Source organism: Phascolarctos cinereus, unplaced genomic scaffold (assembly GCF_003287225.1).
Source record: "Phascolarctos cinereus isolate Bilbo 61053 unplaced genomic scaffold, phaCin_HiC Scaffold_4;HRSCAF=312, whole genome shotgun sequence".
Taxonomy (NCBI): domain Eukaryota; kingdom Metazoa; phylum Chordata; class Mammalia; order Diprotodontia; family Phascolarctidae; genus Phascolarctos; species Phascolarctos cinereus.
The window spans coordinates 695,636,725-695,650,655 of record NW_027555847.1 but is presented as its reverse complement, the minus strand read 5'-3'; the positions used below and the strand labels follow the sequence as shown (position 1 = coordinate 695,650,655).

Below are 13,931 nucleotides of genomic sequence, written 5' to 3'. Positions count from 1 at the left end.
TGTCTATAGCTTTCTAACAATTTTTTTTCAGAGATTTCATCTAATGTTCATTGCTGGAAGCCTTCCTCTCCTTCCAACATCACTTCAGGTATCACTCCAGGTTTGGGTTTTTTTTTTTTTTTGGATAGGCAATGGGTTTGACTGGCCCAAGGGTCACACAGCTAGTTAAGTGTCAAGTGTCTGAGGTCACATTTGAACTCAGGTCCTCCTGACTCCAAGGCTGGCGCTCTATGCACTGCGCCACCTAGCTGCCTCTCTATATGACTCTTTCTAAGGTATCTGTCTTCCAGATCTGATTCTATAATCTTACGACCCAGGATCCTGGCTGCCACTGGTTGGTTGACCACTGGACAAGTTGCTTTGCCTCCCTGGGACTCAGTTTCCTCATCTGTAAAATGGCTTGCTCTTGATGACCGCTAAGGTCCTTTCCACGTCTAAAGCCACATGACCCGAGCTTCCTTCCAGCACTAGCTTCTCCATAACCTTCAATCTGTCTCCCCTCCCAGCAGGGGAGAGGCCCGGGGCGTGGACTAACGGGTCCACCCACTGCCTGGTCCACACTCTCCTCCACGTGCTCACCAGCCTCCCCGGGGGTGGGGGTGGGGTGGGGTGGGGGGAGGGGCGCGAGCTGCGGGAGGAAACCTAACTGCACTTTCGAATCAGCACGTTCCCGCATACACTTTGGTGAAAATCTACTTGGGCCAAAAAAAAAAAGGGACGTTATGTCATTCGCCTAAAAGACAAAAAATTACACATCATCCGCTTTTAGGGTTATTACAATTCACCCCCTAACTTGGCACAATACACATAACTTTTTGTTTTGGAGGGAGGCAGTAATCTGTGGCAAATCGGCTTCGCCCAACATCAAGTCTAGCGCGCGGCCTCCCAGAAGTTGGAGGCTGGCCTTGTCGTCAGATAAAGAGCGAGCCTGGATCCCAGCCGAGAGTAAGCGGTGGCAGCTGCTTTCCGACAGCGAAGGCCCGGGTCGGTGAGGAAGGAGGAAAGGTAGGTGCACCTCCGGCCCCAGCCCCATTCAGTGCCATCCCTGGAGCCGTTTCCGTACGACCGCAGGCTCTGTGGTCACTGGCCGCCATGTTGGAGATGGGCAAAGTCGGTGGCCGTATTTGAGCCTGAGCGCCGGGGCGGGGTGGTTTTGTGGCACAGCCGGCTCGGAGCTCCTAGAGACGAGGTGAGGCTGAGGCTCCGGCTGTGCGAGAGGAGGAGATAGTCTGGGGTGGCCCTGGGAAGGGAAGCCGGGCTTCCGCTAGTGGCCCTCCTGCCTTGGCTTCATGGTAGTCTAGGGCGCATGCTCCTTCGTGGAGTTCCGGCGTTGACTGTGGCCCTCCCTTACCTGCGGTGGGCGGAGCGGAGCCCCAGAGGGGACGAACTGCGCACGCGTCGCTGGGCGTGGCGTGAGCAGGCTGCGAGAAGCGCGCGTGGTTCCGCGCTGGCGTTTCTGTAGCTGGGGAAGCTTAAGGTCGAACGGGAGGAGCTGCAGCGAGTCGGGAAAGGTCGCCTGTTGCGTTGTGGAGGACATTTAAAGAGCCAGACTTCCAGTTTTGCTAAGCTTTAAGGCTTCTCTCCCATCTGACCACTTTTCTTTGCGGGTACACGGACACCCCCGTACTTCGGTCTTCATTACCTCTCACCTGGACAGTTGCTGTAGCCTGCTAATTGGCCTCCAGCTTTAAGTCTCTCACGCACACCACGCGGCTGTTGGAAGGATCCGTCTGGCCACAGATATTTATTAAATGCTGCTGCTCCGTGTTGGGTACTGCGATATTTCTAAAAAGCAAATCTATTGATGTCTTTGGTTATTCCCCCTGCTCGGAAAGCCCCAGTGGGTTCCTGTTGCCTTTAGGACCAAATGCAGACATTTTGGGGGGTATTAACACCCTCCAGCCTGGCATTCTAGACGTTGCACATTGCTTTAGGCAGGGTGTTCAGCCAAATGGAGCTTTGATGGTTGGCCCCCCACGTGACATTGCATCCTTCCTCTTCCAACTCCTTGCTTCTTCACAGGCAGCTCCCCACTCCTGGAATTTGTTCTGTCAGTAAACATTTACTGGGCTCTTATATTCCAGGCACTGTGCTATGCATTGGGGATACAAAGAAAGATATGTCTAAACCCCCAAAGAGCGCCTAATTAGTAGTTCAGCTCTAAATACTCTAATTTTAGAAACTTAAGATGTCATCTGGTCCATCCCCCTGACTGAGTGGGAATCTTCCCTACAACATGCCAAACATAGGACCTGCTGGTAGACCGAGGAATGGCAGAGGCAAAGGGGTGTAAGCAGCAGGAGGCCTCCACTGGGGTCAGTGTACCTGGGTTCCAATTCTGGCTTTGTTACTTAAGAAATAGGGGGCAGTTAGGTAGTGCAGCGGATAGAGTGCTGGTTCTTGAGTCAGGAAGACCTATCTTTGTGAGTTCAAATCCAGTCTCAGACACAAAGCTGTGTGATCCTGGGCAAGTCATGTAACCTGTTTGCCTCAGTTTCCTCATCTGTAAAAAGATCTGCAGAAGGAAATGGGAAACCACTTCAGTATTTTTGCCAAGAAAATCCCAAGTAAGCTTACAGAGAGCTGGACATGACTGAAAAATGATTTTAACAATAAAAACTTGGAAAAAAATTAGGCGTGGCCCATTTTATTTTTTTAGGTCTTGGTTTCTTCAGATGTAAAACTAAATGATCTCTGAGGGTCTCTAGCTCTGAATCCAAGGAGACCTCCCGTGGCAGCCCGTTCTCCTTTTCCACATTGTTTTCCCTTGCCATCCTGCTGACCAGAAGGGATGGTAATGACTTTCTGCAATGTGTTTACTTTCTTTTTAAAGTTTGAGCAACAGCCCAGAAACATTCCAGGTTGAGGCAGTTCATTCTGTTTCCTGGCACCTTGCTATGGGTCTGTCCCCAGCCCTGGCCATCCTCACAGGCGCCAAGGCACAGAGAGGGCCCCTCTGCCAAGCCTGAAATACTGGGAGCATACCATCAGTTTGCTGCTAGGCCTTTATACAGAATCTAATTTTATAATTTAATCATTTTATAAAGGAGGACCCAAGGCCCTGAGAACTTTTTTTTTTTTCCCAGAATCACAAAGTTGGCACAGGGGATCAGGAGGGTATCTAGTCCAATCTGTACTCGAAGAATCTGTTTTCTTACATTCCAGACAAATGGTAGTCAGCCTTTGTTTGGAATCCTCCCATGAGAGGGAGCCCTTTGCTTCCCAAGGCGGCAGTCCCATCCACTTCTGGATCGCTCTGTTGGTATCAAACAGAAACTTACCTAAGAGTATTTGCTTAAATTGTGATCTCTGGGACCAAGCAAAGTCAGTCTACCTTCTCTTCCAGGCAGCTGAGCTTCAGATCGCTTCTGCCTTTATCAGATCCTCTTGTGGCTGAGGCCTTTCGCTCTCTCCGGAGGCTTTCTGGCCTCTCCAGCCTTCCTGAATTTTGCCTAAGACTTCCCCATGCCAGAATTTGAACTCAGGTTTCCTAGCTCCAGGTCCAGTGTTCTTTCTTCTCCACCACCCACCTCACTGGGTGGATGTTACCGATAAACTCTTGCCATAAAAGGCGAACAGGTTTTAAGTGGCTTTCAGGTTTGTGAGGATTTCATTTGCAAACATTGATTTATTGGTCAGCCCAGTCAGTATTTTTAATTTGTTCACAACTGCTTTGTAGTTTTGTGTTGTAGCATTAGGTTACTTCTCTTAAACCAATACTGTACCCCCCAAATAATCCCCTGAACAAAGTAACCCCCCCCCCCGTATCCTTCAAACTTATATGGACAGAATTGTTTTACCTTACTAGAGAAGAGATCTAGAAAAAGAAAAAGGCATATGCTTGATTGGGGTGAAAGGGGCAGGCCAGCAAGGCAGTTTTTGGAGGAACAGCCCCAGAGAAAGTGAGGTTTGAGGACATATCACGGAGAGATGCTGGTAGGATGGTGGGACCAGAGACCTGTCATGCTTGCTTTGCAGAGCCCCTCCCTCCTCCTTTCTTAATCCCGTTTCACTTTTGGCTGTGGAGTTGCTAGGGGGTTACATAAGCACGGGCGGTGTTTTAAATGTTGGCAGGCACTTTATTATTCCAACAGAGATTCCTATGAATTCATTACCATGTGTCTGAAAGAATGTCATCTGCAATGCAGGCTTGCTGGGGTGAAAATTGCCACAGCAATTAATTCTCATGCTCCAAGGCAGAAAGTGATCCCCAGCTTCAGGGAGTTGACTAGTCAGGAAGAAATTCAGCCTTGATTCCCTCTCAGGATTGTTGCTGGTCTAAGCCTGATCCCTGCCAGAAGCAGGATACCAACCAGGAATGGCTTTTTTGCATCACAGCAGGGTCATCGGCTCGTCCAGCTGAAGTGGGAGGCAGTGACATGGGGTGGAAGGAAGGCTAGATTTGGTCAGGAGGGGCCAGGGTTTGAATCTTACCTCGGACCCTGGGCAAGTCATGTAACTGCTGTGAGCCTCAGTTTCCCCATTTGTAGAACAGGGATATTCATCCCTGCAGTTCCTGCCCCTGAGGATTATGGTAAGAATCACAGGGGAAAGTACTGGAAGGACTGTGCAGGCCCTTACTGTTATTATTACTTGTAGCAGTAGAATCGTTCCTGAGAGCCCCAAGATAGGGGGACCAGATTTTGGCCGGTTGGCCCAACAGAGTGCTGTGGGTGCACTGGCCCCCTCCCATGCTGATGTGTGTCAGACCCAAGTACACTCATTGTCTCCTGCTTTTCTAGAGAATGAACGAGTGGATGCCCATTGCCAAAGAGTATGATCCTCTCAAGGCCGGGAGCATTGATGGTACTGATGAAGAGCCTCACGACCGGGCCATCTGGAGGGCGATGCTGGCACGCTACGTGCCCAACAAAGGGGTGTCCGGAGACCCCCACCTCACCCTCTTTGTGGGCAGGCTGAACCTGCAGACGACGGAAGAAAAGCTGAGAGACGTCTTCAGCAGATACGGGGACATCAGGAAGTTGCGGCTGGTTCGGGACGTGGTCACGGGCTTTTCAAAGCGCTACGCTTTTATTGAGTACAGAGAAGAACGGTCTCTGTTAAAAGCTTACCGAGATGCCAACGGACTGGTCATTGATCAGCATGAAATCTTTGTTGACTACGAGCTGGAAAGAATCCTTAAAGGGTGGATCCCTCGGAGACTTGGAGGGGGGTTTGGTGGAAAAAAAGAATCTGGACAACTGAGATTTGGTGGACGGGACCGGCCATTTAGAAAGCCCATTAATTTGCCAGTTTTCAAAAGTGACTTCTATGGAGAGGGCCAGAGGGAAAGGAGGGAGTGGTCCCGAGACAGAACCTGGGACTGGAGGGCCAGAGATCGAGACCACGACAGGGGCCGAGAGAAGAGGCGACAGGAAAGGGAGTCCAGCCGGGCCTGGGACGAGAGTGAGAGGGAAAGGGAGAGAGAATTCCGTGAGGAGAGGAGCAGGGGCCGAGAGAGAAAAGACCGAGAGAGGAGAGACAGAAGCAAGGAAAGAGACTCCAAAAAGCAGAGAGGTGATGACAAACACAGATAGAGACTTGGGGTACAGCCATCCCTTTCTTCTGCACCTGAATGGGCGGGCGGGCGGTGCCCAGTGCACGTCGCCTCTTCCTCCTTCCCATGAGGCTCGGCCCTCACTTCTGTGGAGTCTTCCTTTATGTGCCCAGACGAAAGGAGGCTTGCTGGCCTCAGATTTCCCAGGGCTCCCCCTGAGGTCTCTGTTGCCACTTTCCTGTTTTACTGGGGGACACACCATTCTAGACCTTCATCCCACCCAAGCCCAAACTTCTTCCCCTCTCAGAACCCTGGACACAGTCAGCTGCTAAATAAAGATTTGTTTCAAATCTGTCCAGTCATTTCAGCAGCCTGCATTAACCTGATTATTTCTGAGGGGGTGAACTAGAAAAGGAAAGCCTAGAGGAAGTGTCCTTAGTGATCTCAGGCTGCTGGCCTGCCCCTTCTGAGCCAAATGTGGATTCTTATGGGATCACAGAATTTAGAGCCAGAAGGGACTTTAAAGACAGGGAGTCCAGCCTCCTCCTTTTACATATGGGGAAACTGAGGCAGAGACCGGTAGGTGGCACACTGAATAAAGCCCTGGAATTGGAATCCTGCCTCAAACACTTACTAGCCGCGTGACCCTGGGCAAGGCTTTTAACCTCTCCTTTGTTTCCTCGTCTGTGAAATGGGGATGATAATAGCACCCATCTATCTCCCAGGATTGTGAGGATCCAATGAGATAATTGTAAATATTGTAAAGTGCTTAGTAGAGTACCTGGCACACACACAGTAGGGGCTTCATAAATGCTTGTTAAATCTAAATCTAAAAAGTGACTTATCTTAGCATAGGGCCTAGCACATAGTAGACCCTTAATAAATGCCTGTTGCCATCCTGAGGATGCACAAACAAAGTAGTAAAGCCAGGTTCTGTCTCCAGGCCAGCACCCTCCCCATCAGCACCACATTCCTCCTGCTAAAGGGCTCACCCTGGATGAGGCTCGATGTCTTTTTGATAAGAAAACATTTCATAGAATTTCAGAGCACTCATGATGGAAAATGCTATCCCCATCCAAAGAAAGAACTATGGAGTTTGAATGCAGATCAAAGCAGACTATTTGCAATTTTTTTTCTTCTGTTGTGTTTTGTTTCCTCTTTCTGGTGGTTCCTCCTATTGGTTCTAATTCTTCTTTACAACATCACTAATGTGAAAATATGTTTAATAGGAATGTATATGTATAGCCTATATCAGATTGCATGCCATCTTGGGGAGGGAAGGAGGGGGAGAAAAATTTTAAACTCAAAAGCATATGGAAATGGTTGTTGATAAATTAAAATAAATAAATTTTTAAAAAAAAGAATTTCAGAGGCCTTCTAGCCAACTTGTACCTCCATGAGAATGTCCCAACAAGGTTATCCAGGCTTGGCTTGTAGACCTCTAGTGATAAGGAACTCTCTACCTCCCAAGACAGCCTGTTGCCCTTTTTTTCTTTTTTGAGGCAATCAGGGTTAAATGACTTGCCTAGGGTCACATGGCTGATAAGTGTCTAAATCCAGATTTGAACTCGGGGTGCACCACCCAGTTGCCCCTCTGTTGTACTTCCACACAGTGGTCACGAAGTTTTCCCTTATTTCAAGCCTTCTTATAGTTCTGCAAAATGAGTTAGGAGTGTGCAGAACAGAGACCAGTGAAATGCTAATACACTGTGACCTGCGGAGCAAACTGCTTCCAAGCCTTCCTCTTTCCTTTCCTTCCTCCCTGCTTGACCATCAGCAAATTGGGTGAACTGACCTTCCCTTTCTACTTGGGTGACATAGACTGAAAGTAAGTTTTTATAATAACAGCTCTATGATGCTTTAAAATTTGTAAAACAGTTCACAGATATCTAATTTGAGTTTTCCCACAACTCTGAGAGGTAGGTGCTACTATTACCTCCATTTTACAGATGTGGAAACTGAGGCAGACAGCAGTTAAGTGACTTACCCAGGGTCACACAGCCAGGAATTATCTGAAACCTAATTTGAACTCGAGTCTTTCTGACTCCAGACATAGTGTTCTGTCCACTATGCCACCTAGCTGCCTTTATTAGAGACATAACCAGACATACCTGGACAGAGGCATCTCAAAAAGAGAGACCATGACAGGCATCTTCTTGTCCATAGTTGTAACTCTGAAAATTCACGTTTTTAAAATTCACTGTTTCAGGTAGCACGTCTGATTTGTTTCTGAGGCTTACACAACGTCGGTGCTTAATAAATGTCACTTGAATCACAGCTATCTATTTTATGTGGGTTTAAAAAAGGGCTCCATTATTAGGTTTTACCCTAATAGCAGCAACCTCCTCCTCCTCCAGCTTTACTTTCCACAAAGAACAGAACCGCCCTGCTGTGTTAAAATAGACACCAGCTGTTAGAAACCGTTTTAGAAAATGAACATGCTATTTTCCTAGTAAATTACCATGTAGCATTTCTCTGTTCTCCAAGGGTCTCAATGGGAATTCGTTTCTTTATATTAAAAACAGGAATGGGGTGGCCAAGGTCCTGTTTCTCTACCTCTGAAATCACCTTGTGTAACAGTGGACCACAGTTTTAGAGCTGGAAGGGGCTAGGGAAGTCATCCTGTCCATCCCTCCATCCTTTCCCAAATGAGGAAAGTAAGGTAACTCATAAGGTCATGCAACCCGTTAAGGACAGGCCTAGATCTCTGATCTCCCTGTTGGGTAGTTTTCCTACGCCAGCATGCTACTTTCATGGTGCTGATGTCAGCAGTGATTTCCTTATCAATTTAATTGTGTACTAAAATACACAGTTTATGAGCTTTGGGAGGAAAAAAAGGGAGTGGATGAAAACCATGGTATGCTCTTCATGTGGCTTCCAGAGATCGAAGGCAACCCCGTGGATCTGGCAGCCACACAGTACCATGGGACATCTTTACTTCCCCACGGCTCAAAGCTCCCAGAGAAGGGAGGAGGAGCCTTGCCAATCTTCTGTCAAGTTTACCCTTTCCCTACAAGGTTCCCAGTGCCCTGTATGCCTTCAACTTGGGCTTAGCAGGGTAAGGAGTAACTTCCCATCTTCCATGCATAAAGAAAAAGATGACAAAAAATGCCCAAACCTGTGTTAAAATTGATCATTTTTAGCAGTTTTTTTTGTTTGGTTAATACTGCATATAACTCAGCAAAACCCAAGGCACACTCACCTTGTACACCAGTATCTACATGCTTTAGGCACTATAAATCCCAGGGTACGACGCCCACCCCCTCGCTTCTTGCACGGCTGCCTCCAGTTGTGAGGTCGCAGGGTCCTGTTGTCCACTGGTGAATGCTGCCCTGAGACAGAGTTCCCAGAGCTTGTGCTAAAAGGTGCCCCAGGGGAAACCTGATCAAATGTTAGAGTTCTGCCTGGGCCGCTTTGAAAACGGCATCAACAGAACTAAAGAGGGGCCACCATCACCTCTGTATTACAGAAACACGACGGGTCAGAGAGTACCCACAGACCAAGGGGGTGCTGGCCACTGTCAGGGTGCCATACACTGTGTTTTTGGTTTAGAGAAGCCTGTGTTACCGGAGGGAGCGCAAAAGCCAGACCAGACACTAGCGGGGCATTAAATCCGTGACCTACGAATGTATACGTGAGGGTCACACAGTGACCCCATCTAAACCACGACGACGACTGTGGAATCTGGAGTCTGTTTTTAGAGGTCTGGTGTCCCAAGCACACAGCACGTATCTCAGTGTCCCTGGGTGGAAAGTACATCCAAAAAGACACACGACCACGAGGTGCAGAGGGCTGAGCTGCCAGGGGCCGTGAGGTCTGCTTTATGGGTGCCAGCTGGTTCCTGACCATCCAGTCACGAGCCCAGGCAGAGTGAAAGTCACAGGTGCTGTAACGCTTCCTGCCCCTGTTCGGTGTAGCCATCGTCTCTGTGGGAGTCTGCCCACTGGCCGAACGATTCCTGGAAGTGGACGTTTCTCTGCGTGTTGGCCAGGCGCTTTTTGTCTCGAGAGAAGAAACTAAACCTTTTTGGGGAAGAAGAAGGGGGTGGGGAGCGAGGGAGGAAAAGAAAAAATCAGTACCTGCCAATGTGTCATTCAGATGCTGTGCAGAGGCGGGCACAATGCCAACCAAGCCAAAGCAACCACGTCAGTTCCATTCGGTGGTAGAAAGACTCAGGGCTTGGGAGGTGCATCTCAAAGCCAGGGGAGGGTTGGTGGTGACAGCACGGTGGGACACACCACGGTGTGTGGTGACAGGATTAAAATGCCCAGCGGTGCCCCAACACGGCATGAATCTTCAGCGTCCAGCTGGCGATGATCACCCTTCCCATTCATGGCATTCTCAGAATTAGGTAAATGAGCCTTCCACCCTGACGACATGAGAAAGGGCACAAGACACACCACTGGACAGCCACGGCTGGCGTGACCTTTTTTTTTTTTAAAGGCTGAAGAATTCATGGTTGTTAACAAGCCACCTAAGAGGAGCTCCTGGGCAAGCTCCTGGGTGTGGGCGGCCACACAGAAGGGAGTGGGGACTCCAGCTGGCAATGCCCGTTTAGAGGGGGGTGGTGGGAAGAGCTGTTAGGAAGAAGCATTGGGGTGAGTCATTCACGCTGCACTGTAGGAAGGGGACCTTTTTACTGCGATGGAGCCTGGAAAAGCTTGCTCACAAAATGGCAAAATTCAACTTCATTAAAATGATTAATTTTACAGGATCATAGATCCACAGCTGGCAGGACCTCAGAAGGCACTTAGTCCAATGCCCTTATTTTAGATATGAGGAAACTGATGTGGTGGTAAGTTAGGTGGCCTGTCCAAGGTCTCACAGGGAGTTAGAACCAGAGGTGGGAATTTAACCTAGGTTACTTTCACCATCTGCCTTTATCTCTAGGAGCTGGAATCTCCACTGGAGCCATGCACAGGCTGAAGCCCTACGGCATGAGGCTGGCTTTGTAGTCAGGAAGCCCTGGGGTTGAAGTCCACCTTTGGTTTTAGTGGCCCAAGCAACTCTCTGTGGCCATCAGTTATAGGGGACCTGGCCAGCTGCATCCGTTCAATAATGGGGGTGCCCCATGCCAATAAAATCCACCTTTTGATCTGCCTCCCCCCCAGTTAGCAGGACCACAGCTTTAGGGACCCCAAGGTCATCTATTCCAACCTCCCTCCTTTTACAGATGAAGACCCAGAGGCCCAGAAAGGTTAAGGGACTTTCCTATTACCACTCAGGGATGATGTAATAGATATTCACTGAATATTATGGTATGAAAGGATCTTGGGAATCATAAGACCGTAGATTGAGAGGTGGAAGGGACCTTGAGAAGCCCTCTCATCTGATCGCCTCATTTTACTGATGAGAGAAAACTGAGTCCCACAGAAGTGGCCTGCCCAAGGTCACGCAGGTACCAACTATCTGGAATTGAAACCCAGTTCCTCTGACCCCAGAACCAGCACTCTTGCCACTGCTCATTCCACACTGCCTCAGAAAGTCCAAATCTCTTCTGCCCATTTTGCACATAAGAAAACCAAGGCCTGAAGAGTCAAAATGACTTGATCCCAAGTCACAGTTTTGCAGATAAACCTGAAACAACCTGTATTACTGTTGTCCAAGCTGACCCCCCCCCCCCCCCCCCCCCCCCGGGGTGAGGATTTGGTCTAAAAGTTTGACTTTCTGTTATCAGGGCCTTTTCTCTCTCCCTGTCTCTCTCTTCCCCACCCTCAACCTTGCTATTCTCTAAAATCTCTAGAGATTAGGTCACATTCTGCTCAGACCTCGAAAGTCTCATTAAAAGACTTCCTAAGGCGATGTTTCCCACCCTGTGGTGAGACGTCAGTACCTCACAGATGGATTTCAAAAACACTTGAAATTCTGAAAACTGCCTTGAAAAAAAACAACAAACCAGTGCCTCCATGCTGCCAGGCACCCAGTGACTGAAGTGAAAACCAACTGTCTTTGTTTACAGAAATTTATGACCACTGTGAAGCACCAGTATTAGGCCAGCCCAGCCCAAGACAGCCAATGTGGACTAATGTAGAAAACCAGAGGACAAAAACAGGGAGCAGATTCTGGGCTTCACCACTTACAGGAAACCAGAAATACAATTTGGGCCCAAGTTAAAACACCAACTTTAACAGTGACTTGGATTGGATTTAGGCTTTGGTTCTGTTGACGAGAGAATGAGATGAATATGCTTTGGCCCCTGGACCTTACAGTGACTTTCTTCTAGTGACAATTTCTTTTGAACTTAAACCCAGAGCTCTTGAAGTTTGTCTACTAGCATCTGGTTTCTTAAGGGCAGCCTCGTGCCTGCTAGCTCAGAAAGGAGCGCTCTGAACGATGCTCTGTTCAAGCAAGCCACATTATCATAGCACCTTTTTCCATATCAATATAGGAGCATCACCTACAGCTGGAAGAGGCCAAAGAGGGCATCTAGCTCTTCAGTGGCTTCGTTTTAAAAATAAGAGAACTGAGGCCCAGAGGTCACAACGCAATGTCACGATAGGCACTAATTCGCGCAGGGCTGGTGGGATCTCAACCCAGGCCCTTTGACTCCAAATCCAGCACACTTGTCTGAGGGTATGTGTCCAAACACACCCATGTTTCATCGTCACACCTAAGCAGTGCCAGTAAGCATGAGGGGTACTTCATACCCAAATGGATATAAGAGAGAAACTGCCCACCCCCATGGCACTTTCTTGGTTATTTTTTTTTCAAAGGACTAAGCAGTTTCAGTGGCAGAAAACAAAAGCATTTTAAGGGAGCCACCCTGGCTGAGTGAGCAGACGTGCAGTGTTAGTGACACTCGGTGAACCGTGGTGGGCATTGGTGGTTACTGACCCGTGGCTTAAACGCCCTTCTTGACTGGAACATGGACAAGGTGGTTTAAAATGGAAACAGAAGAGACAAAGAGAATTATTTGTGACGCAGCAGAGGATTTTCTGAGGAATCGTGCTGACTGCGCACTGTGACAGGCACACGGGAGATCACATCACAGCCGCCAGGATGCAGGGGCAGCCCAAGCCAAAGAAAACAGCAGAGCGCAACCCCTCAGCCCCAACAGGCATTCCCAAGACAAAACCGAGAAACGAGATGTGCCTACAAGGGAAACAAGTCTTCGGACAGGCTGCAGGGTGGGGTCATCTAGGATTAGTCCAGCTGCTACCATGGGCATTACGGCTGTAAAGATCCTGGTCAGAGAGGCACAGATAGACATAGAGAAGGTAAAAAGGTGGGCAGGAGAAGGCGACTCCGTGCTCCACGCAGACAGACAAGGGAGAGGCCGCAGTGCTGGTTGGGGTGTCCTCAGTGACGGTTACAGAGAGAAGATAGGGGGGTGGGTGATTGATTCCCAAGGGGCAGAGAGGGAGGAGAGCTGGGAAGGGGGGAAGACAAGGGAATGAAGGAGGCCAAGGCTCTCCCTTTGTGAAATGGCCCTGACGTCAGGGCCAGGCAGGGTCTGTCCCAGGTGGGCTGCTCCAAGCCTGGGATTTCTGTATCAGTGTCTTGGGCAGCCTGGCAGCTTCACGGTCACAGACCCAGAACTGGAGGGGAACTCAAGGGCCGCCCTGTCCAACATGCTTATTTTACAGTTGAGGAACCTAAGGCTCATGCGAAGTCACGTAGGCAGTAAATGGCAGAGGCAGGATTTGAACCCAGGTTATCTGCTCCAGAGCCAGGGCTCTTTTAGTTTATACCGTATGCAAACCTGCTCTATAAAAACCCAAACTTTCAAAAATGGTGAAAAAAGATTCACCCGCAAATAGCATTTTACATACCCAAATTTGGCTTACACGAAACTGTCAGAAATCTATCTATGGAATGTTAGTAATATTTCTTGAGTTGAACAAAAACCAGGCACATTTGTTTAGAATCTCAGGCTTCTGAGCTGGAAGGGACCTTCCTGAGAGGTCATCTGAGTCTGACCTCATTTTACACAGCAATTTGGCAATCAGTGACAGAGACAGGATTTGAACTGGAGGCCACTGACTCCAAATCTGGCACGGTGGAGCCTGAGGAGTTCACTTTTCTACTTGCTGCTTCCCCACTCCCAAAGAAGAAGGGGGTTGGTTTGGTCAAAAGTCTTATGCTCACTATTGATTCTTTCTTTCCTTTTTGTTTTTGGAGGCAATCAGGGTTAAATGACTTGCCTAGGGTCACACAATTAGTAAGCATCTGAGCCATGATTTGAACTCAGATCCTCCTGGCTCCAGGGCCTGTGTATTATCCACTGCGCCACCTACTTGTCCCAGATTCTTTGTTATCAGATTGGTGATTAGCACTCTTTTGGGATTATCAGGGGCTTTTTCTTCTCCCTCCTTCCCCAGCTTCCCAACCTGTTTTGACCAAAGGGGGAGTTCAAGGTGAAACTCAAATCTGTTTTGCTCACCAAGAGTGTCTCATTTTAAAAAAAAAAGGGTGGAGTACCTAGGTGGCCCAG

General features: G+C 48.7%; 2 protein-coding genes across 4 annotated transcripts in view; one reads left to right on the top strand and one right to left on the bottom strand.

Moving 5' to 3' along the window:
• Positions 1–651: 651 nt before the first annotated feature.
• On the top strand, positions 652–5,859 carry SNRNP35 (small nuclear ribonucleoprotein U11/U12 subunit 35). The gene is made up of 2 exons (XM_020970300.2): positions 652–1,005; positions 4,743–5,859. The coding sequence occupies exon 2, from the start codon at positions 4,746–4,748 to the stop codon at positions 5,535–5,537; it is 792 nt and encodes a 263-aa protein (XP_020825959.1). The 5' UTR covers positions 652–1,005; positions 4,743–4,745; the 3' UTR covers positions 5,538–5,859.
• Positions 5,860–8,616: 2,757 nt separating this feature from the next.
• RILPL1 (Rab interacting lysosomal protein like 1) overlaps positions 8,617–13,931 on the bottom strand; it is a 48,616-nt gene continuing 43,301 nt past the window's right edge. Inside the window, exons 7-8 of one of the 3 annotated variants that reach the window (XM_020970217.2) lie at positions 12,332–12,355; positions 8,617–9,519 (exon numbers count right to left, since the gene is read on the bottom strand). In XM_020970217.2, the coding sequence (XP_020825876.1) occupies positions 9,375–9,519; positions 12,332–12,355 (169 nt within the window). In that variant the 3' untranslated portion in view covers positions 8,617–9,374. Of the gene's footprint in view, positions 9,520–12,331; positions 12,356–12,593; positions 12,682–13,931 lie in introns of all 3 variants that reach the window. The other 2 variants (XM_020970220.2, XM_020970218.2) reach the window with 2 other exon arrangements.